General features: G+C 37.5%; 1 protein-coding gene across 50 annotated transcripts in view; it reads left to right on the forward strand.

Moving 5' to 3' along the window:
- The window catches only part of ASPH (aspartate beta-hydroxylase), a 222,749-nt gene that overhangs the window by 18,902 nt on the left and 176,838 nt on the right, over window positions 1–27,009 (forward strand). For 32 of the 50 annotated variants that reach the window (XM_055286297.2, XM_063643281.1, XM_055286301.2 and 29 more), the window contains exons 2-3: window positions 21,447–21,596; window positions 24,595–24,663. In XM_055286297.2, the coding sequence (XP_055142272.1) occupies window positions 21,447–21,596; window positions 24,595–24,663 (219 nt within the window). Of the gene's footprint in view, window positions 1–15,145; window positions 15,620–21,446; window positions 21,597–23,140; window positions 23,186–24,594; window positions 24,664–27,009 lie in introns of those variants that run through there. The other 18 variants (XM_055286256.2, XM_055286266.2, XM_055286261.2 and 15 more) reach the window with 9 other exon arrangements.

Raw genomic sequence — 27,009 nt, forward strand, 5'->3', positions numbered from 1 at the left:
GAGGAGCCTCCTCCGGACAGGCCGTTGGGTAAGGGTGTGTTAGCTCACTGTGAGGGAGGAGTGAAAACCCTCTCCATGGCTGGCCTGGAGGGGAGCCCTCCTCAGGGGCGTCACTATCCCCAAGTGTCTCAAGCAGCGGTCCCAGACCTTCTTGGCACCAGGGACCAGTTTCATGGAAGACAATTTTTCCATGGATGAGGCGGGGAAGTGGGGAAGGGGCAGATGGTTTTGGGATGAAACTGTTCCACCTCAGGTTATCAGCCATTAGATTCTCATAAGGAGCGTGCAACCTAGATATCCCTCGCCTGCACACTTCACGGTAGGGTGTGTGCTCCTGTGAGAATCTAATGCCCCCGCTGAGCTGATAGGAGGCGGAGCTTGGGCGGCAATGCTTGCCTGCTGCTTACCTTCTGCTGTGCAGCGGGTTCCTCACAGGCCATGGTCCGGAATCATTCCATGGCCTAGGGGTTGGGGACCTCTGGTCTAAAGGTTTCCACGTGGCAGAGGAGTTAGATTTATTCTTCCATTGTAATTTGATGTGAAACTTGCAGAATCCAGTTGGGAATGTGCACCAAGCAGTTAGAGATGTAATCTTGAGCAGCGCAAGTTCAGAGATAACCAGGCCTGTGCATGTTTGTGTCTTTCCATGATGTCAGACTTTTACTGATGCTATTTCAATCACAAAAGCCAGGAGCTACATGGAGTTCTGAAAGAAGCAGTTCTCCTTAGTATTTCCAGTTCACTTGCTAGTCAGAGCCACAGGCACACAAACTCATGCCACTCAACAAGACAGTCAGTATTGCAAACCGTACATAATAGAATACTTAATCAATATGTAAATGTTCCGGATTAAACACTCCACAGCAAAGTAACATTTAACATCAAAAGAAAGAGAATAAGAAAGAGTTAACAAACCAGTCTGGGGAGAGCAACCTGGACAGAAAAATAGCCCAGTCTGGACCAGGTGGTTTGTAGGTCTTGCAAGGAAGAGTCTCTGCTGTGGGCAGAGTCTTCAGCATCAGAGGCCTGGTGGTTGTCACAGGCGATTGCAAGATGGTGTCTTTGAACACGGCTGTTTTGAGCTGCTGAAGTTGTACTGTTTTTATGGCCACAGAGTCCTCTGGTGAGGACTGATGGTGGAAGAGTGTGCTGGGTTATACCCTTATCTTGTTGGATACAGTCTTTACTGATTAGACAAAACATCTGGTCCCTGTTGGCAAGACATCTTTTAAAATGTAAGATGGAGTCTTTTTCTAAGATAGAGCTACTTGTATCAACAGTGCCTGACACAGATGTGTAAGCAGAACTTGTGTATATGAGACATCAAGTGGAGTAAATGTTCCCTTTGGTTTTTATTGTTTGAGGCTGAATGGTGTAATTTCAGGCCTGGTTTAAGAGACTGACCCTTGACTTCTCTTTTTTAAAACCCAGTTTGTTTGTTTGTTTGTTTGTTTGTTAGTTAATTATATTTCTTCAACTGTTTGTTTTGGACCTTTTAAGCCTATGTAACAGCAAAAAGATTAGTTCATGAGTCTCTTCTACTATTCACTGGATTTGCCTCTGTCTTTTTGGCTTTCCTGGTTTCTTCTCTGTGAAAGTAAGCTACAGTCATCCTGGCAGCGTAACTCACCTCACCCCTTAGCCACGTTTGTCCTAAGAACAAATACATTCCCACAGAACCACAAGAGTATTCTCAAACCCAGGAAGTTTAGCACCGAAGCCATATGACCATCGAAGTGCAATCCATATTCAGGTTTCTGTAGTTATCTCCAGAGCCATCCCTAAAACCTGAAGCTTGTTGTTTTGTTGTTGTTTTCTTTTTTACTTATCCAGAATCCATTCATGAGTGAACCTGAGAAGCTTTTAACATTTCAGATTCTTAGTCCTTAACTCTGGAGATTGATTTTTTAGGCCTGGAAATGTTCCCCCCGCCCCTGCCCAACTTTTTAATTTGAAAAAATCAACTTCAAGACAGTTATGAAGTACAGTGAGTACATCTGTTCATCATTTAGGTTTACCACCTGTTAACATTTTGATGTGTTTGCATTCTCTGTGTCTCTAGACACATTTATACACCTTATTTTTTATTTATTTATTTTTGCTGGTGGACTATTTCTAAGTTAAATCAAGATGCTTTATTGTAAGTTCTTCAGTTTGTTTTCTCTAAGAACACCGATATGCTCTTGTATAAGACTATTACCCAATATAAAGTCCATATACAAATTTTTCTGATTTTTTTCTAATAATGTTCTTTAAACTGATCCCCCATCCATTCTTGAACTCTTGATATCTCTCTTAGAAATTTTTAAAGTTTTTATTATAAAATGGATTTTTTTCACAAAATCTCACAAGTAGGCTATGTGCCTTCCTCTATAATACTGCTTTTGAAAAATTTTTCTTACGATTTTCTAAGATTGATAGAGTAAAACTCACAGGTAAGAGAAACTTTGATTTTTTCTTCTCATTGCAACTGTCTGGTGATTAGAGTCAAGATTTTGTGAGTTAGAATAATGAATTTTTAGAATTAGAAGAGACATAAGATAATATACTTCATTTATTCATTGTTTTTCATTTTACTGAAGCCCATGAAACAAGGAACTTACCTAAAATCTTGGGCTAATTCCTAGCTCACAGAATTTTCCACATAGATTCTAGTATATAAGAATGTTAGATGAGGAAAGAATTTTTATTTCTGAAGGAGAGAGGAACAAAGAAAATTATACACACACACACACAGACACACACACACACGCGCGCGTGCGCGCGCATACATGTAAAGAAAGCAAATGTAGCCAAATGTTAATAATTGGTCAGCTCAGGTGTAAGGTACACAAGGGCTTCATTATACTAATCTTTTTGTTATATGTAGTTTAAAAGTTTCAAAATGAAACATCAGGGAAGTATAAAAATAAAACACAAACCACAAAATTAAGTATAAAACTAAGTATACATTTTTTAAGTATAAAATTAAATATCAAAACAAAAAATTGTTATTGAAAGAAGTTAAAGGATTCATAAAATAGTTGAGTTTTAGTGACTAACTCAGAACTTTTTTGTGCCTCATCATAGCTAATGAAAAGATTTCTCAAAATTATCAAAATTCCCTTGCTTTTACTCTCTGATATTCACCACTAATAGACATTCAGTTGGTATATGGCCCTGTTTTTGAAAGCTTCCTTTACTCTGGCACAAGGTTTAAGCCAGTAACAGGACTTCTGTCAGTGATTGAACATCGCAGATTCAGTGATCGTACAGGGTAAGTCCTGAAATAGATGTCATGTTTCAGAGTGTGAAGCTATACATATGTGTATACACACACACACACACACACACACACACACACCCCTGAGGCATCATCAAAATTAAAACTTTTACCCATCAGTAGATGCTATTAAGAAAATAAGCAGGAAAGCCACAGACTGGGAGAACATTTTTACATCTGTTAAAGGACAGGTGTCCAGGAAATACAAAGAACTCATATAATTCAGTTTTTAAAAATAGGCAAATATGCAAAAGATTTGAACAGATAGTTCACAAAAGAAATAAATGGCCAAGAAGCATATGAAAAATGCTCGACATCATTGGTTCTCAAGGGAATACAAGTTAAAACCACATGGAGATACCTCTGCACCCTTACTAAAATGGTTAAATTAAAAAGACAGACAACACCAAATGTTGGTAAGCCTGTGGAGCAATAGAACTCAAATTCTTGGTGAATACATAAAATGTTGAACAATTTTGGGGAAAGATCTGGGAGTTTCATTTAATACTAAATGTATATACGTCCTGTGGCCCAGCAGTTCCACTTTTACATATTTATCTAAGAGAAATGTAGGCATGTGTTCATAGTTGTCTTGTACAAGAATATGTCTAGCAGCTTTATTCATAATAGGTCAAAATGGGAAACGCCTAGGTTTCTACCAGTAGGAGATTAGATACACTCTGCTGTGCTCTGTATATCACATACATAGTCATTTATATATACTCATATGTCCATCCAATGTACTACTACCCAGCCACAAAAAGAAATGAGCTGCCACTACAGATAACACACAAGACTCTCAGGAACATAAAGCCGAGGGAGAGGAGCCTTGCACACACAAGCTTGTGCTGCCATGTTTATGAAATTCCAAGAGCAGCAAACTACAGTGAGAAAAAAAGCAGAACAGTGGGCCACCTCTGAGGCTGGGGATGGGGTGCAATGGAAATGGCCATGAGGGAATTTAAGCAGAAATATTAATGTTCTAGATCTTGATAGGGATCTGGGTTACATGTTGTATACACTTGTTAAATCTCAGGGAATGTATACTTAAAATTTATGCATTTCATTTTGTTTAAATTTCACATTAAATAACTATGAAGAAATGTGTAACTATAGTTTATGATACTCATGCCGAATTATTTAGTTGTGTGCTGATGTCTACAGTTTACTTTGCAATGCATTATACAAACAAGGTGATGATAGATGTAAAGGGATGAATAGCTATGCTACAAACAATATAATACCATGTTAATATTGTAGCGGAATCTAAGTGTTACGAATCCTTTCAGCTTTGTTGTGTTTTGGAAATTTTCATAGTAAAACATAGGGGAAATTCTTACGTTGTTTGTTTCCTGTGAAGTAGCCATTTTTGTGGGTCAGAAACTGACAATTTCCTGTGGTTGAGCCCAACATATGGAAGCACATTTTGTAGCCATTTTATTGAGGCATCTTTATCTGCCTGGATACTAACAGGAAATAGCTTCATTTTTCTCCATTCATTGTGCACAGTTGGGATAGATTAATCTGTTTGCTGTTGGTAGCAGAGGATCTTGACCATCTCTGGGACAGACCTTAACACCTCAGTCACTCTTTTTAAAAGTCTGTCTGGATTAGAGCTGATCTCATTTTCGGTGCTTATGTTCTTGTCTCCCCTTTGCAGCAGGGCAGGAGGGGAAGGAGTGAGTGTGCTCTCCTGTGGTTTGCCTTTGGGGCTGTGCTGGGGAGGAAAAGGGGGTGAGGCCCCTCTCAGTCTCCTAAGTTGATAAGATTGACTGGCATGGTTATTCACAAGTGACAGGTGCTCAAACACTGCCCATGTGAGTTCTTTGAAAGGCCTGGTATGGACCCTCCCTGTGACACATGACTTGATCCACTGTCAATCCCCTGGGCCTCCATCCTGGCAGAATACTTCATCCCCCCTTGCTCTTGGGAGCCCATTGTGTGTCAGTCAGCCCTTTTGAGTGAGGTGCTGGCAAAATGGTACAAACCCCGGTACTTCTCTGCTGCCCTCTTGGACTTGTGCGAAGCTGACATTTTGCCTGGAGCTTGGGCGCCCTTGTAGCTGTCACCTTTCTCTGTAGCCGTCATTCCCCAGTTCTCTCTGCTGTTCAACTAGGCATAGGGTGGGCCGTGGAGTCCATTGCTTGAGTGGACATCCACTGGGGAATGAGAAGTCAATCTCCCTGCAGGCACCCTTGGTCTCTGACAGGCATTCTCCTGCAGAGAACTCTTGATATCTCTCTTAGAAATTTTTTAAGTTTTTATTATAAAATGGAATTTTTTTTTTACAAAGTCTTGCAAGTAAACTGTGTGCCTTCCTCTATAATACTGCTTTTTAAAAAATTTTCTTAGGATTTTCTAAGGTTGATAGAGTGAAACTCACAGTTAAGAAAAACTTTTTGATTTTTTTTTCTCATTGCAACTGTCTGGTGATTTAATTTAAAGAGTCAAGATTTTGTGAATTAGAATAATGAATTTTTAGAATTAGAAGAGACATGAGATAATATACTTCATTTATTCATTATTTTTCATTTTACTGAGGCCCATGAAACAAGGAACTTACCTTGCAGTACCTGCAGTACTCCTCTCTCATTTGTCTTATGGCGAGGGATTTTTGGAATTTATAAATAAATATTTGTGCCTTACCAAGTAGATTGAAATATGAGATTCACTATTCTACAGAAGTGTGGTTATTTAGCTTTTGGCAAAGTTGTGAAATTTTTACTGATCTATATGTAGGAAAAGTCAGACTTCGTGCTGTTAGAGTGAAGGCTGCTGTTAGTGCATCACCTGTTCAGTTGATCATGGTTTCTGCAAGAAGTTAGGCAAACCATGCAGTCTGAAGGAATAGTTCTCACAAGACTGCCCTCACTTCAGGCACCAGCTATAATTTTGGGGTCCGTAGGGTCCTCTGGAGATCACAACTGATATGGCATGTCCCAACGCCCACTTGGTTAGGCTGTCCAGTGGCCAAAGCCCCCAGGCAAAGACGCTGTTATCAGGCAGAACATTCCTGGGATCTAGAGACCCCACTGAAGCAACCAAGGGCAAAGACCAGACTTCTCTTTGGGTAAAGTTAATTGTTTATGCAATTTTTAGTTGCAGCCATTGTTGGTTTTTATTACTGTTACTCACTTTTATTATTAATTTATTTAGTACGTGCTTGTTGGCCATCTGTGATATTGTGAAATATATATTTGGTGGTCTTCTTGTTTCCTGACATATATCTCCTGAAACCCTCGTGGTCTCCCAGAGTCTTAAGAGTGTCTTTCGCTAATAATTGACTGGCGGCTGACAGCCCCTAGATAGCTTCAGGATGGGTGCTGGTCACAGGAAAGACAAAGGCATCATTAGATGATTGGAACTTTCAGCCCCACCCCCAACCTCTGGGAGGAGAGAGGGGCTAAAAGTTAACTTGATCACTAGTGACCATTGATGTAATCAATCATTCCTATGTAATGAAGTGTCCATAAAAAACTAAAAAGATGGTTCCTGGAGCTTCCAGATAGCTGACAGAGATTAGTAGAGGAGGCAGTGTGCCCAAAGAGGGCATGACATGTGTTTAAGTTTAGCCTGAAGCTGCCTTCTTGCCTATTTCAAGTTCAGCCTAAAGGCTTTTCCATATATAGTAAATTGTATTGTAACTAAATGAATAAACAGACTATAACCTACCCTTGTATCAGTCACAGAATTTTAGTCAATCACAGGTGGACAACTGTTCAAACTGTATTCAAATATGGCAAACACTGAGCTGTAGCCAATCCAGCTGTTTCTGTGCCTTTTTCTGTCCATAAGTATTACCTGACCTTGTGGCAGCCCTGGAGTCTCTTAACTGCTTCTGGGGCCTGCCCAATTCAACAATTGTTCTTTGCTAAATTAAACTCTGTAAATTTAATTTGTCAGCCAGGGGTGGTGGCTCACACCTGTAATCCTAGCACTTTGGGAAGTGGAGGTGGGAGGACTGCTTAAAGCCAGGAGTTCAAGACCAGCCTGGGCAACAAAGCAAGACTCTGTCTTTACAAGACTTTTTTTTTTTTTTTAATTAGCTGCACATGGTGGTGCATGCCTGTGGTCCCAGCTACTCAGGAAGCTGAGGTGGGAGGATTGCATTCAAGGCTAGGAGTTCAAGGCTACAGTGAACTGTGATTGTACTACTGCACTCCAGCCCGGGAAACAGAGTGAGACTCTGTCTAAATTAAAATCAAATAAAATAATTTTAATTTGGCCAAAGTTTTTCTTTAAACACATGGAAACTGGGCACTTCTTCCCACATACCTTGCCCTATGCATCTCTTCCATCTGGCTGTTCATCTGCATCCTTTGTAATATCCTTTATAATCAACTAGTAAATGTGTTTCTCTGAGTTCTGTGAACCCCTTTAGCACATTAATCAAACTGGAGGAGGGAGTGGTGGGAACCCCGATTTATAGCCAGTTGGTCTGAAGTATAGGTGACAACCTACTACTTGTGACTGGCCTCAGAAGTAGAGACAGTCTTGTGAGACTGAGCCCTCAACCTGTGGGATCTGACACTATCTGCAAGTAGATAGTGTTAGAATTGAATTGAATTAGAGGACAGCCAGCCGGTGTCTACTGCAGAATTGATCGGCTGCAGAATTGATTGCTTACTTGCTGGTGAGGAGAAATCCCCACATGTTTTAGTGACCAGGGGCTGCAGGAATATTCTGTGTTGACTGTGGGGTGAGAGTACAGAAGGAGAAAATATAGCGTTTTCCCAATATCCTTATACTATCCCCAAGATGTATTATAATTCATAATTGTATCAACTATTTTTTTGACCTATGATTTTCTACTAACTCCACTGTAAGACGTGTTTTATAATTTACAGGATTCTTCTGTGTATGCTGTGCTAATGAATTTTTGTAATCCCTCTCTTCCCTCCCCCATTTGCCTCTGTAGGGCACTTTATTTTAAATGCTGGATTCTTTTGCTCTAGAAAGTGGGAACTGGTGGGGAGGAGGGCCATGGATCTTTTGCTGTCAAAATAGGTTAAAGTCAAAGAGTCTTCATGGGCCCAGCTGTAAACCAGTGGTAGTTGTCCATATTGGCAGTGTGTCCTTGTCTCCTTGCCTTGAAATTAAGAGTTAAAGCAGGATTAAGCTTTTTTGTTTCTTAGTTTTGAAAAAATAACCTTTTTTGTTCATTGTAATAACTTTTCTTTCACCACCTCAGAGTTTCTCAGTGGACATAGCTCATCTTCCTTTACACCTTTTGTTTTTCTCAGGCCAGTGAGAGACTGTCTTATTTTGAACACCGTGCTAATAATTATCACCCACCCATGTGGACAATTGACTAGCCCAGAGGAGTGTTTTTTTCTTCTATGAGACCATCTTCTCTATTGAGTGCTCTGTAGGGAGAAATAATTACGTTTGCAGAACCGACTCATTAGGCCTGGCTTGAGGAACTAGCCTGTGAGGTTAGCTACTATTTATATTGTTTTTATCTTCTTATCAATGGTGTTTGGGTCCATCACAAATTCGTATGACAGGCATGGGTGGACCCATATTTTGATTCACATTCTCTGCTGCAGTGAATCGGTATTAGCACAGAGGTATGGGCTAGGGCAGTAGCTCCTCAGCTGGGTATAAAGGATAGTAAAGGTTCCAAAAATACCTGGAGGCTGATATAAATGGGCATTGCTGATATTTCACTTTCGTTTACTAATACTGATGAAAATGCAAGCAGCTTTCTCAATTTTGTTTTCCTAAGTTCTAAAACTCATGGCGCCCCTTGTCATTCTTCCAGCCATGGTGCCCTTCTACACAGGGGCAGTCAAGAGAGCAGCATCTGGTGTTTGCCAGGACAGGTGGAGGAGACTACAGTGCCTGTCCTACCTGGCCCCACTCATGTACAGCCCATGTGACAGTCATTCAAGATCAATCAGGGAGGAATTCACCTGAGACAGAACTGTGAAAACTTGGTGAAGGGACCAATTTGAGTCTGAAATCAGAGTCTAGAAACCACTGGGCTGCTTTCTGAATTTCTCTCTCTTAGCTATTTGTAGTCCTTTCCTCTAGTGAATTAATTTTAGGATCATTAAATTCATGGAGATGGGGAAACCTGAAGTGACTTGACAGCCCAAACAACTAAGCAATAAGTTGCTCCCTTATTTCTAAAGTGTTAGCAGAAGAAGTTTGATTACTCATATCATATGAAGGATTTGGGAAGGAATGTATCCACTTATTTCACAAGTGATTATTTTATTGAGTTCCTACCAGATAGATCCAAGGGAAATGTACAGTAATGAACGTGGCAGATTCAGTTCCTTGTTGCGTGAAACTTACATTCTAGAGGTGGAAAGAGATTAAGAAATCAGTTGTTGTATAGTTGTCTGATTAGCAGTGTAATAACGTAGTAAAGTAGTGCATATTGCTGTGAGAGTGAGGGAAGTGAGGAAGGCTTTCTTGAGGAGGTGGTTTGTAAGCAGAGTGAGCTGGCAATAGCTGAGGTGTGGGGGTTGTATGTGATGGTGCAGCTTTGACATAGCTTTGGGAAGAGGGAAAAGTCTGGGCTGAGAGCCCGAGACAGGAAAGACCATGGTCAGGTATTTTGGGCAGGAGTCTAGGCAGCTAGGGCGGTGACGCAACACTAAGGCTGGAGCCGTGGGCTGGGGCCCCATCACATGGAGCCTTGTAGGCCACATGGAAGATGTATTTTATCTCAAAAGCAGTATTAAGACATTAAAGAGTTTTTAACAGGTCAGTGTTATAATCAGATTTAAAAAATATTTTGGCTGCTGTATGGAGTAGAAAAGTGTATGCTAAGTTATTGAAATTACCTAGGAGATGATAATAACTTGGATTTTGATGATCACAGTTGAAAGAACGTTGGAACTTGAGACAGAGTTTCTCACTTTTTAATGTCGTGGCACACGCAAATACTTTTAAAAACTATGCTGTGGTAAATGGACAAGGGTGACCCAGGTGCTGAGGAGAATTCATATCTTGGCCTCGTTGTAATCACCCATTTGCAACAGCCAAATGACATTGAAATCACCCATTTGCAACAGCCAGATGATAAACTCTTAATTTTGAGAGGTGAGTGTTTGGGACAAGAGTCAAGGATGAATTCTGGGGTTTTTGTCTAAGCAACTGGCTTCACAGAAGTGCTTCTGAGATTTAGGACACTGAACAGGAAAGGGGAAAGACCATGGTTTATTGTGTATATGCTGAATTTGAGGTTTTTTAAGTCATTCAAATAGGATATTGAGTAGATACATGGTTGTGGAGCTCAAAGGAGAGAAAAAGGTAAGTCATGTAGATGATAGCTGAAGTGAACTAGAGAGGTGGCATAGGAACAAGTATTACAGAATTTTTACACTTAAAAATCAACTAGATGAGAGTGAGCTAGCAAAGGAGACTGAAAACTAGGAAGTTTAGAGAGGTGTTAGGAGTGCCACAAGATTCTGAAGTCATGAGAGTCGAAGGAAGAGTGTGTGGAAGGAGGAGGGAGAGTTCTGCTGAGAGGGTCAAGTCAGATGAGGATTGAAAGTTTTCCGTTGGGTTTAATGACATGGAAATCATTGATGTGACATTAGAGCCACTATGCTGGAGCCGTGTGCAGAAACCAGATGGAAGCCTACAGGTTGTAAGGAGTGAGTGGGAGGTTAGAAAATGAAAACAGAGAAACAGCGGCTCTGTGGAGAATTTCATCTGTGATGGGAAGAGCAAGATGACATGGGGGCTAGCAGCAGGGTGGAGGGAAACCTGGCAAAGGCAGTGAGGCTGGGGGAGAAGGGGCGTGAAGAGACAGTGCAGAGTGCGAGGTAGCTGAGGAGAAACTCGGAATGGATGCGGGCTAGGGCAGGTTTGTGTGCTGGGCATTGGGCACTCAGGATAGCTTCCTGCTGAGGGTTCTGTTTTCTCTGTGAAGTATGAGGCTATGGCAGTTTGAGTATGAGGAGGTAGGATACATTGGGGGCAGAGAAGTTTGACATAGTCATCATAAAGAATGGCGAGGTGAGTTTGTAGAGAATATGGGAGGGTGGCAGGCAGCACCAAGGCCCAGCTGAGGCTGGCTCTCCTGTGTTCAGTTCCTGATCTTGATTCCGTGAGCCCAGCTGCCCTTGCCTCCGTGACGGGGGATACTTATGTTCATCCAGGGAGGCAGTCACTGCAGTCCACGCAGTGAACTGATAGAGGAGCAACAAAAGCTCTTGAGTCGCTGGAGTGATGTAAATGGTCAACTGTGGAGTCTAAGATGGCCACTGATGGATATGAAGGCAGGAGGAGAAGAGGGGATACGCAGGAAGCAGAAATAAGAGAACTACAGGATCCAAAAAGAAAATGTTGAGGAAACAAAGTGGAGATATAGGAAGTTGTGATCAAAGAGTGAATGTTCCCATTCTGTGCATCGTGTGGTGAGAGAACCTAAACCCTTGCATGTGGAGGTGGCATTCCCCAGTGGTGGTGGCCGTGGGAGTCTGTCTAAGCAGGTTTGACTTGTGTCTGCAGAGTTGCATTTTGTTATTTGGTAATACTGGTTGTTTAATGTTAGGTCAAAAATGTTATAATTCTCTCCTGTTGACTTTGGGTACTATGTGTAGATGAAAAAAATTTTGTTTTTGTTTTAAAGAATCATATTTTCAGTATCTCATGACACTCTACAGTCATTATGATGGAGCCAAAAAAGCAGAGCTTTCTCAGCAGGGTTATGGAATCTGTTAGAATGGCCGGTTGTGCCATCCAACAAGAAAAAAGGTGTGAAGAGGAATGTGAATGTGGTTGCGTTTATGATGAGGTCCATGGTAAGAATGTAAGAATGAGTGTTGGATATAAAACGGAGGCGAACAAGGTCTCTGGGGATGAAGAAATGAAGCTAAAAGCACCTGTCTAGCTGGACACAGGGATAGACATTGAAATCACGTGGTTACAGCTGGACTGGAGGTGTAGAAGACTTCCCTGAGCATGGGGTGGGAGTGGGAAAGTCACTGGAGGTGGTGGATGACAGCGATGAGGCACAGTGGAGGGTCGGATAATTAGATGTCATAGACCACAGAGGAGCAGGGAGCAGGGTTTTGTTGTTGATGTCATCACTTTCTTTTTTTCTTTTTTTTTTCCTTCTAGTGGGTAAGGAAATGATGGTCTGGAAATTGGTAAAAGCAAGAACTACTTCTCTTCCTTGAGACCCTGAGAATTAGGGACTGCTGGTATAGTATTCTTTGTGTGTGGTCCCTAGACCAGCAACATCAGATCATCTGGGACTTAGAAATGCCAATTCCAGGGTCCCACTCCAGACCTACAAAATCAGAAAGTCTGGGGGTGAAGTCGGCATCATGTCTTAAAAAGCCCTGTTTGACTCTGATGTGCTCAGAGTTTGAGAACCATTGCTGTAATAGCTGATCCGTGGTGAGGGGAGGGAAGTATTCAGTGCTGACTCATGAGAAGGCCGATGGATTTTCACCTGGAAGGTTTTTGGAAGGAGGTAGAACCCTCCACTCAGTGGACATATATCCTGGCTCCCCTGGTTGCGAGTGGCATTAAGCTGATACTAATATTCTCAGAACACATGTTGGAAGTTTGGTCTTTGCTTAGAGTTGGAGTTGCTATTAGTACCAGTAGCTATTACAAGGAATAGTTAACTTAGTGTCATTTTAGTTGCGTTTGCTAAAGTTTTAAAAACATGATTTACTATATGCAAATTAAGTTTATTTTTAAACTTTTCATAAACATTCTCCATCATAAAATTGAATTGTCATTATAAGAGGCAGTTTTTCAGAATTCAGAATTTATTGTTCTTTAAAAAGTGTTGTGATAGATTAAATGATATTTCAGAGGGTTTTCTCCTAATCTCCGTATCTAAAATATCAGGTATGTCACTGTCATTATGAACTGAAGAGGAAAGACATTTTTATCAAAATAACTATTCAATTATTGCAAAAGACAAAAGAAGATTAACTAGAGGACTTGTGAAAGTGCTTGATAAAGATTTGTCAAGGAGGAATAATTGGAGCTGTGTTGAAGAAGTCTTGGGGTAAGGTATAACCACATTTTAATTGCTGTGATTCCTACAGTTTGACGTTTAGCCGTAGACATTCTGTAATTTGCAGTGGAGCTGATCTTGCACAGGCCGGTAAAGAGAGGAGAAGAAACCCTACCAGCTCCAGCAGTTGCAGGGGCAGATGGGATTGTGAAATGAGCTCTAAATTGGGGGTAAGGTTATTTGTGCACTAGTCACAATTGAATCGATGAAAGTTTGTTTCACTGATGACTCCAACAAATATTTGCATGCCTAGTTTGTGTGAAGACCCATTTTATAAGCAAGGAAATTCAGGCCTAGAAGTTTGATGACTTCCCCCAAATCAAATTTAATGGAGAAGCCGTGAAGCAAATCCAGGTGTCTAAGTATGAAAGCATACCAAGCTGCCTGCTGGATCAGTGTAGGGGTTTGGTTTCTAGTGGTTTCACCCATGGGGGTATCGTGTTGCTGTCATTCTCCCTCCAAAAACAACACAATGAAAGGAAGCTTCCAGAATATTTGTCTTAATAAATTTGTATGGTGACGAAATGGTGGGTCACCTTAACCCCTGTCAACAAGTGATTCATTATCATTTAACAATTTAGCAAGCACTAAGTTTAGTGGGACAGATCTTTGAAGAAAATAATGGGGGAAATGACGCTTGGCCAGAGGGCACCTGAGACCATTTTGTTTAGTTGGCCGTGATGCCTACCTGCTTCACTCTGTCCTAAACCTGGACCATCAAATGTTGGTACCATAGGTTGCAGACTATGGTACCAACCTCTTAAGGATTAGTCTTACCATGCATTCAATAGTTTCACTGGACAGGAACTGATCTTCCCTTTGAGATTAGACATACCGTATTTACAAAGTGACATATCAAGAGTATATTGTTTGCTTTTGATAAAAACTGCTCCTAAAAAAGGCATCTTAGGAAAGAATCCCTTCTATAATTTAGTGTTTTGTTCCTTTTTGGAACTAGTAAATATCAATAGTAATAAGGTTAATAATACTAGAATAACACCTCATTTATTTGTTATTATAAAAAGATAGATAAAATATTGCTAATAATTTAATATTCTAGTTAAGTAACATTTAGCTTTGAATATATATGTTTGAATGTATACACACACACACTCAGATGGATTTAGTTTTTATGGCCCCTTTTGAAAAATTGACCTAGTGGTGTATTTTTTTTAAAAATGTGCATATCCTTTTAACGAGAATTTCATTTTTTCTTCCACAAGAATATATTGGCAATATATTCTTGCCTTAAGCCACTGGAAATTACTAGTAGTATTCAAAGCTTTTAAATGTTTAATTTGCTTGTGAAGCTTTAAATTTGAGTGAAAAAATTAGTCTTATAAACAACTTAGAAAGGTTGCTGCCTGCTCTAGATACTATTTGTGCTAAATTAATTTAGTATACTAATCAGAACTCTAATGAATTCTGTGAACTGCTAATGTTAGATCAGTGAATAAATGGCTGATTTTATTTCCCAGAAGAGAATGTTTGGAGATGAGGTTGGGGAGAAGTCGAAAAAAAAAAATCAGAATGTGGTTGTGTAATCTTTTCCTAGTTCCCTTTCAAGATGATCTTTCCCAGGTCATTATTCTTACTCCTGAAGATTTCTTTCTTTCCCTCTCCTCACCTCCCAGCCTTCCTTCTATTTCTTTCCTTTCCACCAGTCCTCTCTCCCTCCTTTTCTAGTGAAACATTTTATGTTGGTGCTTTATTTTTGCTGTTGGAGGAATTATTCCTGGCATGGTGTCTGTGAATAAAAATTCTAGAGCATTAATTAATTTCTTACTATGTATGGTTTTGTTTCATTCAAACAATCTAATGGTCTTTCCTTGTAGCCATTTTATTAGATTCTGAAGGGCCAAATCAAGCTGTTTCTGGGCTTGGGGCCATATTTTATAGCAAGACTTGTTTGAGTTTTCAATGAATTGGTGCTTAAGCTAAAGCCATTAAAGCCTGCTTCCAAGAAAACAAAACTGGCAGCACAGTTTGTTCTATTTCTTTTTTTTTTTCAGCATGCTTGATTTTTTAGGGGTTGGAGTTAGCTAGGATCAACTGGGAAAAGAATCCTGTAAGTGGGAGAAAGGCTGTCATGTTGTTAGGGAGTGCACTTCAGCCTAAGTGGTGATTAGCAGCATTTAGCCTCTAAAAATAACTGGTGAGCAGGGTTTGTAGTCAGGTCCAATTTCAGTTCTAGAGGCCCTTACAGTGCAGGGATTGGCCAGTCTCAAGCTCTGGTAGGCAAGTGCATGCAGTGTGCCTAAAACCTGCCAGCAGTACTTTTGAGTTTTTTTGTTTTTTGTTTTACTTTAGCATTTATTATTCATGGATTGAAGAAATCAAAATGGCTGAAGATAAAGGTATATTTTTGTTATTTAGGCTAAAATGGCTTTAGATCTAGCTGACAACTTTTCACTTTATTTTCAGTGGTGCTCTGTTAAAATATTTTTGGCTAAGTGCTTTGACTGCACCGTCTACGTTTTCTATTTTGAACTCCCAGAGATACTGACTTTTCATAGTAGCTGAATATTTCATGGAATAATCTGTCTTTAATCCGAATGTTTTGGTGTCTTAATTTAGATGATCTTTTAGTATGTTGAACTACTGGAGGCTGCATTTTACAAACTTCAAAAAATGTACAAGCTCTCTTCTTATTCTTATGAGTTAATTACAATGAATTTAAGGAATCATTTGTATTTAGATTTTATATAAAATTGTAGGAGATATAAATTCAGTCTCATATTAATGAACAGACTTACCTGGTTCAAGCAAGGACTTACCATTTATGGAAAGTGACCTACTTTTATGTGAAGCAGACAATAAATGCAAAGAAAAAACACAAGGGTTTTATTTTGGTTTTAAATTGACTCTTTAACTTTGAAGTATTCTTTAACTACGTATTGAATTTAATGTTTTGTGTATATTTGCTTTTGCTTTACTTTGTAAATTAAGATAGTCGTTCCATTAATTGAAAGACTGCATTCACTCATGTTGAAGATTTATAAAAGAAAAGAATAGATGTATGAAAACTGCTTCTAACTCTCAGCTGTCTAATCAGCAACTGAAAGGATTCTTCGATTAGGATAGAGAATATAAGCATGTCCTATGTGAATACTGTTTGAATAATTGGTGAGAATGGGTCACTTGACTCGTCTGATATGTAGCCATGAAGAAGAATATGAGATATGTATCTGAATTTTAGTTCTTTTGGAAGACATTTCTCCCCTCTTGTGGATTAAGTAATCTATGTAGTTAGGAAAAATCAGCTGTTACATCTGACGCACTTTTAACAGTTTTTGATTCCCAAAGGGTGACATTTTATAGCATGGAAAAATAATCAGTTTGATGAGTTGCTTGACAGTTTTTGTGTTTTTCAAAAAACTTTAAATGTATAGAGTTTATGTGTAAATATGAAATTCCCAGCATAATGCTAACTAAAACTTATAAATGATCTATAATTCAGTTAGTAGTAGGCCAGTGAAGTAGCTGATGACTGTTCAAGTGCTGGCGTTCATCTTCTTGTCTTCCTTTCCTCGACCAAATAAATAAAACTACACGTTGCCCTTCCCCTGGCTTTTGTTTTGGAGAGTCTTCATTTTGGACTGTTGCTTGCCATAGTAATTTCTGTGTTTGGTGGTATGTGGGAACATTTTCTGATTTGGAGGTCATGTACTTTTGATGGAATAACATGGGAAAAAATGAATCGCATAGTTCTTGCGGTATTCTTAAACCCCAGTAAAAATCCATTTTGACTGATCCCAGAACTACAGGTTGAACATGAAGCCAGAAAATGAAATGAAAACTTAGATTTATTCTGATCTTAGAAAATAGGGACATCTACTAGATGTTCTTCCCAAATATCTTTGGAACAAGATACTGGTTTCAGATTTGCTTAGGGAGTTGTAAACCCTCTTAAGGGTTTGTCTTACCATGCGTTCATCAGTTTCATTGGACAGAAACTGATCTGCCCTTTGGGACTAGGCGCAGCATATTTACCAAATGACGTATCAAGAGTATATTGTTTGCTGTCGGTAAAAACTGCCCCTAAAAAAAGGTGTCTTAAAAAAGAATCCCTTCCATAACTTAGTATTTTGTTCCTTTGTGGAACTAGTAAATATCAACAGTAATAAGATTAATAATACTAGAGTAACAGCTCATTTATTTGATATTAAAAAGGGATATATAAAATATTGCTGATAATGTATTCTAGTTAAGAAACATTTAGCTTTTAAAGTGATAAATCTCTTTACTAAAAACTACTTTGAATGAAAATCTTCCTAAGATTTATTATACATTTCTTCTATGTTTTAATGGCAGAATCAGTGTGAAACCAGTTACTGTCTTATACTGAAGATTATTTGAAGGACTGTCAGGGATTCTGCCTGAAAGTTTCAATCATAAATGACTTCCCACCACTCAGCTTTTCTGAGTTCCTGGGCCTGCTCTTGCTGAGAGATCTGTGCACTCTATAGGCTTTTCCTCTGTCACCACTCTGTTGCTTTGACTCATCTGGGTTAGATTGTATCTGAAATCTATTCTAGAGTTTTGTGCAAATAGAGCTAGAAAACTTAATTGAAGTTGTTAGAATCACATCTAAAATAAAAATGTAAACAAATTCTAGGTAAAGGTGTATTTTTTACTGTGTTTGGCTGTCTCTTTCCCATCTCAATCCCTTGCTGTTTTGGTGCATGCATTCATTTCGTTTTTTAGAAAAAATATTTTGTCTACTTTTCCCTTATATTTAGTGTTACAGTCAATAACTTAGATGAGTATCACTGAGTTAACTTGGATAAATGATAATTTCCTTTTCAGAATCTCAGAAATTTTTCTCCTCCATTTCCCTTTAAGAGAGATAGAAATGGGCCGGGCGCGGTGGCTCACGCTTGTAATCCCAGCACTTTGGGAGGCCGAGGCGGGCGGATCACGAGGTCAGGAGATCGAGACCACGGTGAAACCCCGTCTCTACTAAAAATACAAAAAAATTAGCCGGGCGTAGTGGCGGGCGCCTGTAGTCCCAGCTACTCGGAGAGGCTGAGGCAGGAGAATGGCGTGAACCCGGGAGGCGGAGCTTGCAGTGAGCCGAGAGGGCGCCACTGCACTCCAGCCTGGGCGACAGAGCGAGACTCCGTCTCAAAAAAAAAAAAAAAAAGAGAGATAGAAATGGAGAAATGATTAAAATTTGAATTCAAGCTATTACTTTGTTTTATTAGCTATTTCATTATAGACTTTTTAATTTTTTTTTTAAGAAAGGGTCTTGCTTTGTTGCCCAGACTGGAGTATAATGGTTCAATCATAGCTCACTACAGTATAGGCTTATTTTAAATAGTATCATCTTGGGTATCTGTTTGGCCACATACTCATTATGAAAACTTAATTATTGGGTAAAATTATCTGATATTCATGTACTGAATAAAAGTGTTAGATGAATGAAAAGATGAACTATATTTGTTTAGCCTTGCTGTTTTCCAGTTAATGAGGAAAAATACAAGAGACTGGTATCAGCTACAGAATGTTCAAGAGGACATAAGACAAGAACCCAGTTTTACTGAAGTTTTAGCATTTCTTTTACAAAAAAAAATTCAATTTGATTCTTAGAGGCAATAAGTAGCAAAGGCAGGAAATTCTTAGTCATTAGCTACTATAATTCCATATTTGGAGTATGTGGATATTTTGGAAGGTAGTATTTTTGTTAAACTTAGTGTTGTACACAAATGGATTTGTATGCATATGTCTGTATGTTACATAGAAATAAGCGTTCTTTTTTGGATACAGTGTTAGAAAATAAGTCTTTCTGTTTATAAAAATGTAGTGAATTAGACATACAAAACTGTTACTGAATCTGTGGTGCTGCCTGACCTCACAGAAGCTTACTCGCTTTCATAAATCTTTTTTTCTTCAAATTTTAGTAGTGGTTTAATGTGTATTTTTCTTTTTATATGCTTACAACACATAAAAATTTTGAAAACCACCATTTCCCTCTACCAACATTGCAGACATTCTCACCCAATCTTCTCCTCCCATGGCTGTGTTTCAGGTAATGATACCTATTTGAAGTTGATTTAATCTGCAACTATGGGATCTATGCCCAGCAAGTATTTTTATTTAATACATAAATTATGTTTTTATATAGCCAGCTTTTATATAGATCACATTAGAAACAAAGTTGATGGCCATTTGTCATTTGGTAAGCATACTTTTATGAATTTACCATATTATTTACAACTCTGGTTCTGATGGATCCATTAATATTTAAAGAATGTCAGAAAAAGGAATTACTTGACGTTTTAAGAATTACCCAGCATTTTGAGAGGCCGAGGTGGGCGGATCACTTGAGGTCAGGAGTTCAAGACCAGCCTGGCCAATATGGTGAAACCCTGTCTCTACTAAAAATACAAAAATTAGCCGGGCATGGTGGCAGGTGCCTGTAATCCCAGTTACTCAAGAGGCTGAGGCAGGAGAATCCCTTGAACCTGGGAGGCGGAGGTTGCAGTGAGCCGAGATCATGCTAGTGCACTACAGCCTGGGTAACAGAGGGAGACTGTGTCTCAAAAAAAAAAAAATTAGTCTTATTTAGTCATCAGAACTCTATATAATTTGATGTAGGCATGTAGATAAATGTATGTATATGTTTGAGTGTACATATATATACTCAGATGGATTTAGTTTTTATGGCCCCTTTTGAAAAACTGATCTAGTGGTCTATTTTTAAAAAATGTGTATATCCTTTTAACACAAAGAATTTCAGTTTTTCTTCCAGAGGAATATATTGGCAATATATTCTTGACTTGAGCTGCTGAAAATTACTAATAGTGTTCTGTAATTATAACTGAATTTACAAGTCAAAGGGCAAGTTCTAGATTAGGGCTAGTGGGGTTTTTTGAAATCGTGTAATTTGGCCCACTGATTAGAGATTAAAGAATTCAGAGCTGTAGAGATGAGAGTATATTCTTAGTTCTACCCAACTTGTACTGGTGACTTTGGGAGAATCATTTCATGTTTCACTTATAAAACAGATAATTATTCCTGTCCTTATTCCTGTTGGTTCTCACCCAGGAACTGCCCCCAAAAGGAACATGTGGAAATGTCTGGGGGTGTTTTTTTTGTCATAAGCCTTGGCAGCTCCTTGCCTTTGAGTCCAGGGGAAACCAGGGATGCCAGAAATCTTGCAATGTGAGGAACAGGTGCACAGGATGAAACATTGTCCTGCATAAACATCCAGAAATGCCCTCTGTAGAAAGAGTGGCAGGACACTGTGAGGATCACCGGCAGCAATGCACATGAAAGCACTTTGATGGCGACTCCACCTGCTGCACAAATAGGAGACACCGCCCTGGCCTTCCATCATCTGTTTGATAAACTTTTCCTCTTCTCAGAAAGCATTTTGGGATATTATTTATCCTTTTTATTTATTAATATTGATATATGTATTCCTTTTTATGGCAAATTTGAATATTGTCTATCTTTTTAAGGGCAGTATTGACAATTTTCTGTTAATATCAAATGATTTTTGTTTATTTTTGGCTGTAAGAAGAATATTTACAAAAGAATATAAGGTATATTAAGCATATCAAATGCGATAAATGACACTTCAGGTGGACAGCAGTTTACAAAGCTGTTTCCTGCAGTGAGACCAATTGGGAATGAGCCTTTTCCTGTTTCCTTAGGCCTCAATGGATCTTGTAAAGGAGTAGGAACGGATTGTGCTGTTTCACCTTTCTGTCCTTTTCTCTCTGGCTAAGAATATGGAATGGTTTATGGGGAGATATTTTCTTCTGTGTGTTAACAGAGTTTTTAAGATTCTGCAGAAATGAAATGGGACAGAGAAAAGGATTTGGCTACATTTTTATGTGATTTCATTAAGTTGTTGATGTGCACTGCCTTTGGAAAGAGGTAATATTCAGGTCATTTTGATGAGTAACTTGGATGGAATATACATATTATACTAAATCTTTAAAAAAAATTCAGGAGTTTATTTCCCGCACTACTTCAAAGTTAGTGTTGCATCTAAACAATCTTTTCTGTTTTCAAAAATATTTTGTGTGATGTGTTTTGAGAATTTAACTGGAAACTATTTTTGAAATGATCTATCATTGCACATAATCCCAAATTATTGGAGAAATAATTGTGAGAAGAGGTGTTCAGTAAAGTGTTTTCTTCTTATGACATCTTACATTTATTTCTAAACAGAGACAAAGCATGGAGGACACAAGAATGGGAGGAAAGGAGGACTCTCGGGAACTTCATTCTTCACGTGGTTTATGGTGATTGCATTGCTGGGCGTCTGGACGTCTGTAGCTGTCGTTTGGTTTGATCTTGTTGACTATGAGGAAGTTCTAGGTAAGAATTTTGATATCCTTATGTGAATTTGTAAGGGAGTAAGTGACATCTCTTAGGAGTCTTGAATATTTGTTACCATCTTTTTGGTACTGGTAATTTCTATAGCCTTTCAGTGGTTCTCAATAGAGTGAGGCTGAAAGGGAATATGAAGAGGGTTACCTTGGAGTACTGTCTTTTGAACTTCTTTGAACATGACCTGTAGGTTTTTGAAAAAAGGCTTTATATTGTATGTCTGTCACACAGGGAGAAGTTTTATCCAACAGTACCTATTCTCACTATATGCAGTACTTTTTGATTTCTATTCAATTTTGTTATATTATAAATTTTAAAAATACTTGATCATGAGCCATTACATTTATTTAAGGACTTGCTAATGGATCATAACCACACAATATGCAAAACCCTTCCTTAGAGAGGGTTTTCAAAGTACACCCTTCTCTGTCTCTGTTGGGATGGGATGAGTTCATGTGCACACATATAGGTACTGGATGGGTGTGCTGAGATAGGCGTTTGTAGATATGATTGTGTGTGTGTAGGTGTGATTTGTGTGCTGTTCTGAGGAAGTTGCTGTGGTCCTTCTGATAGTGTCCTTTCTCCACCTTTTTCTTTTTCTGTAATCACTGAAGTTTTTCATGATTTTTTACATTAATGATTCTTTGTTATTTTTGGAGTCACATTCTCCTTCACTTCCCCAAAAATCTTTTTTTAGGCTGAAATAAAATTCAATATTATATATATTTGAATGTGTACAATTCAGTTTTTTTTTTTTTACTATATTCATCATTTTATATACCCATCAGCATTATCTAATTCCAGATTATTTTTGTTACCCCCTTCCCCTAAATACCCAAACTCTTCCTCTTTCCCTCTCCTGGGAAACACTAATCTACTTTCTGTGTCTGTGCTTTTGTTTATTCTGGACATTTCATGTAATGGAACCATACATTATATGGCCTTTTGTATCTGTCTTTTTGCACTTAGCATAATGTTTTTAAAGTTCAGTACTTCATTTTATGGCTGCATAATATTCCATCATATGGACACACCACATTTTGCTTATCTGTTTATCAGTGATGGACATTCAGGTTGTTTCCACTTTTTGGCTATTGTGAATAATGGCCGTCCTGTTTAGTAATCCAATGAAAAATGTGGACCTGTCACTGGAAAAAATGCACACTTGTGTCTATGTACAATGTTGCATGGGTGATCTCCCCTTGCATTGGACCTCCTGTGCTTCTGCTTTACTTGTCAAATTATAGACATCTTTTTGGGGAGAAAGGGCAAACAAATTTTTGGCTGTAGGAATAACAAAGTATGCTTATCTGTTATCTGTCTTTCACTGAAGTTTTTCATTTTCATTACTTTAAAAAAAGTGTCTCTGGATAGATTGACAGACCAACTGAGGGAGAATTTTAGTTTGTAGATCTATGCTTTGACTGACTTACAGTGATATGTTGTTAGGGAATGTATCTTAAAAGAGGACACTTTAAATATTTGTACCTTTAAGCACAAATAACAATTTTCATGTTTTTACATGCATGCAGCCAAAGCAAAGGACTTCCGTTATAACTTATCAGAGGTGCTTCAAGGTAGGCTATTGGAGTTGCATTTCAAGTCTACGTGTGTTAGTCTCTAATGGCTCATCCTTTTTCTACTAATTTAGTTATTATCTACATCAGAATATAAGTGATAGGACCAATTTCTTGTTGTGGGTTTGTCAGAAAGGATAGTATTTTCTATCTTTTACTGTTTCTTGAATTCTGTACTCTGCATAGCTTTGATTAGGACTTTTTGTTTTCTTAGCAGTTGAAATAACATCCTTATCTCTTCTTTCATCATTATCATTTTAAATGTGTATGTGTTTGCTAAGTCAGACTTCTATATAGCAAGTTAACCATTTTCCTAAGTAGAGCAAGGGCTCTGGGGAGATAAAGATTGAGCAGAGCTAATCTGAGCCAAAATTTCTGCCTGTTCTGTAATTTTTCAATGTACTTTGTGTTAAAGAAATGATAACGATTGCCAACTGTTTTTTTTTTTTTTTTTAGTACTAATGCTATATTTGAGAATGCTGTTTAAAAAATTGCTGTACATTAACATTATTATGTTTCTCCACAGTCATTGTCCAGTAATGAATTAGAATCATGCAGATTTTAGGATACCTTTTTAGGGAGTTGAATGTATTTGACTTTTTGAAATGCTAAACAAAATAACGGTGTTCCTTATGATAAAGCACTAAAGCCTAAAAACATTTTCTGTTCTTCAGGAGGAAAGGTTTTGGTAGTATTCTCTTCTCAGCATATCTGTTTTAAGCCCTTTTTTTCTTAGTATAGATGGCCTGTGCTAATTAAGTTAAGTAGAATAATCATAAGTTTTCTTTTATAATTTCTGAAGCCTCCAGTTTTATATACTTTATTTCCAGAATGGTCTTTTATTTTTAAAGATTAATTCATGATATTTCTGTTATAATTCATGATTGTAAAATATAAAATTAATGATTTTTTAAATTTTTAGTACTTAGATTCTATGTTAATCTTTTTACATTTGGTCTTTATTTGAGGCTTGGTTGTTTCTTTTGGTTCGGATATTGATAGTGTGATGAAATTTCATGCTTTAGAAACATTAAATTTCAAGTAACTTAGGAATGCATCAGTATTATTTCATATATGCTAAAAACTTTACCAAAAATATTTTTAGCAGTATAATAAAAATTATTCTGAACTAATTAGCTCAGGATGTTGTTCAATCTTTAAAGAAAATGCTATGTCAGTTTTATTTCATAGAATTTGTTAGCTGAACATTTCCTGACTCCCTTAACTGAATTGCTCACTATTTTTAGGTAAGATATTCATTTGACACTGCTTTGCAGGATTAAAAGAGCAAAGAATTGTATTAATTGGTAACATTTATGACTGAGTTGCAGGACTTCGCTAAGTTGTAATACCTTATTAAATTTCTTTTCTTTTTTGTTCCCATATCCATCATTTCTCCCCTGTTGTAGGAAAACTAGGAATCTATGATGCTGATGGTGATGGAGATTTTGATGTGGATGATGCCAAAGTTTTATTAGGCAAGTAAACATTTTATGTTTTTTGTTAGTGGTGATAAAATGCTGGAAACAAATATTTTTGCTTTAATAATATCTATCTCAATAGTATATATCTTACAGATTTTTCTCCCTTAAATCATATATTTCGTTACTGTTAAAATTTTTAAATGGCTTATTTTTCCACACTCTTTCATGTCAATTTACTTTTATCAATGAATAAGTATATATCTCTTACACATATATCTTTTGATAAGTATAATAATTTCATGTGTATTTTCAGATTTAAAGTACTTCTTATTCTGAACTTAGAATTTAAATACATAATATCCTAGTCTGTTTTTAGATACGGTAATTATAGCCATTTTTCATTAACATTACACATTCACTTCCATTTCAAAATGTAAATTTCTACAGGCTTACATAAATTAATTATGAAATAAAAGTGATAATAAGCATCTTAAAATGTCCCACGCATATTTTAATGGTAGCATTAAAATATGAACTCATGGTCTTTTGACCCAGTGTCTTTATTTTGGAAGTCTTGGACCCTTCTCTTTCATTATCAGAATTACTTGTCTTTATCAGAGATGTTTCTTGTAATAAATAACAATGTGGTATTCCCTTATTTGTTTTAAAGTGCTGTCTTGCTGGAAAGAATGGTGTTAATTTTAATATGCCAATTTTATATAATCTGGCCTGGTGAGACTTCCTTTGCTTTTATATGTAGCATAATATATGTTAAAACTTTTTATATCAGAGTCTTTAGAAAAATAATGGATATGGCATGATATTATACACTAAGCTGATAAAATAATGACCCAAATAAATTCTTCTTAGTTACACTGTTTTGTGTATATTTATTAGACACGAAAACATGGCAGGATGTCACATCTGTAACCAATGAAACTGCTTTTAGTAGATTAATACCATGTCCTTATGAAATAAAGTTCTAAATATGAAAATAGAGTTTTAGTTGTGATTAAAGGTAATAAACCTTCCTAATGTTGACCTTTGTTAGTGTTTTTTTTGTTTTGTTTTATTACTGCCCATTGGGAATTAGTGTTTGCTGCATAGAAACTTACTATGAAATTTCTTTTCTTGTCTTAACTTTAATGAAATTTTCAATGTAGTCCTGTCATCATGTATCTAAATTTGAGTTTCTCTAAATATATTAAATTCTCAGATGACTATAATCCTAGGCATGTAAAAGAAACAAAATTATATAGAACTTATCAGAATGATGTTAATTTGCTTGCCTATAAATGGTTTATTACTTCATTATATTACTTTAAATGACAAATTCTGAATAGCAAAGCTTCTTATTTTAAAGGTAAAATAAAATGTGGGCCAAGTTCCCTCATTTTTAGAAATAATATTACTCTCATCTACTGTATTTTATTGATTTTTGTTTGTTTTTGCTTAAAACCAGCTATGTGGTCTGTCAGGAAATGTCAACCATTAGAAATTAAAATGTGGTATTTCTTTGATAAAACACACTGATTTCTATAGCAAACTATTACCTTAACTTGATTTTTAGTGTATTTGAGATTTCAAAAGGTCATCCCCTTTAAGGTTTTCAACCTACCATTAAGAAGCTAATTAATTGTAACTGAATATTGCTGTTTGCACGTATAGTGTGAGGAACTCATAAATTGTGCCATTTATGAGAATTATACACTTGGAGGTGGAACTAAATTTGGTGAATATCAAGGTTTATTTTGGTAACTTTACTAATAAATGCATAAAGACAGATCAGATAAAGCTACATAAATACTTTTTTACTCTTCCTGTACTAGTTTGCAGTTGGCTTGTGGCTTCAGTACAGATGAAACAAACCAAAGGTGAAATGTTAGGCTTACTTATCACTTCTAATCTTATTTCATAGTGTTTGAGTTCTCTGCCTGAAATGCAACCTTAACTTGAATTGAGTTTTATGACTAAAGTTCTTTTCTGGTTTGTGAGATTATTGTAGTTTAATGGTGCCTCTGTTACTGGAAGGTTACTGCAAAGACAGCCTGGTGAAATTGTTGGTAGTACAGAGGCTTTAATCGGTTATTTGTGGTCAGGTAGAGGTTATGGGGGGAGCACTACAGTGAGCATATACCCAAAATGAAGCCAGACTTCCAAGGTACATTCTCACTGGAGAGGGAGCTTAACGATAAAGTTTAAACTTTAAGGGTTTAGGTTTTAGATTAAGGCCCAGGAAATCCAAGGGGAGGGAGGAAGTTAGGAAATCAGAGATTAGAGGAGCTGTTGGCATCGCAGGTATAGTAATAATTGAGATATGTTAAACTTTCATAGATTTTACATTTATTTCATAAGTTTTTTTTTCTAGATTCTTAAATCTGCATATATCGAAATCTTATA

This window comes from Symphalangus syndactylus, chromosome 7, assembly GCF_028878055.3.
Source record: "Symphalangus syndactylus isolate Jambi chromosome 7, NHGRI_mSymSyn1-v2.1_pri, whole genome shotgun sequence".
Taxonomy (NCBI): Eukaryota; Metazoa; Chordata; class Mammalia; order Primates; family Hylobatidae; genus Symphalangus; species Symphalangus syndactylus.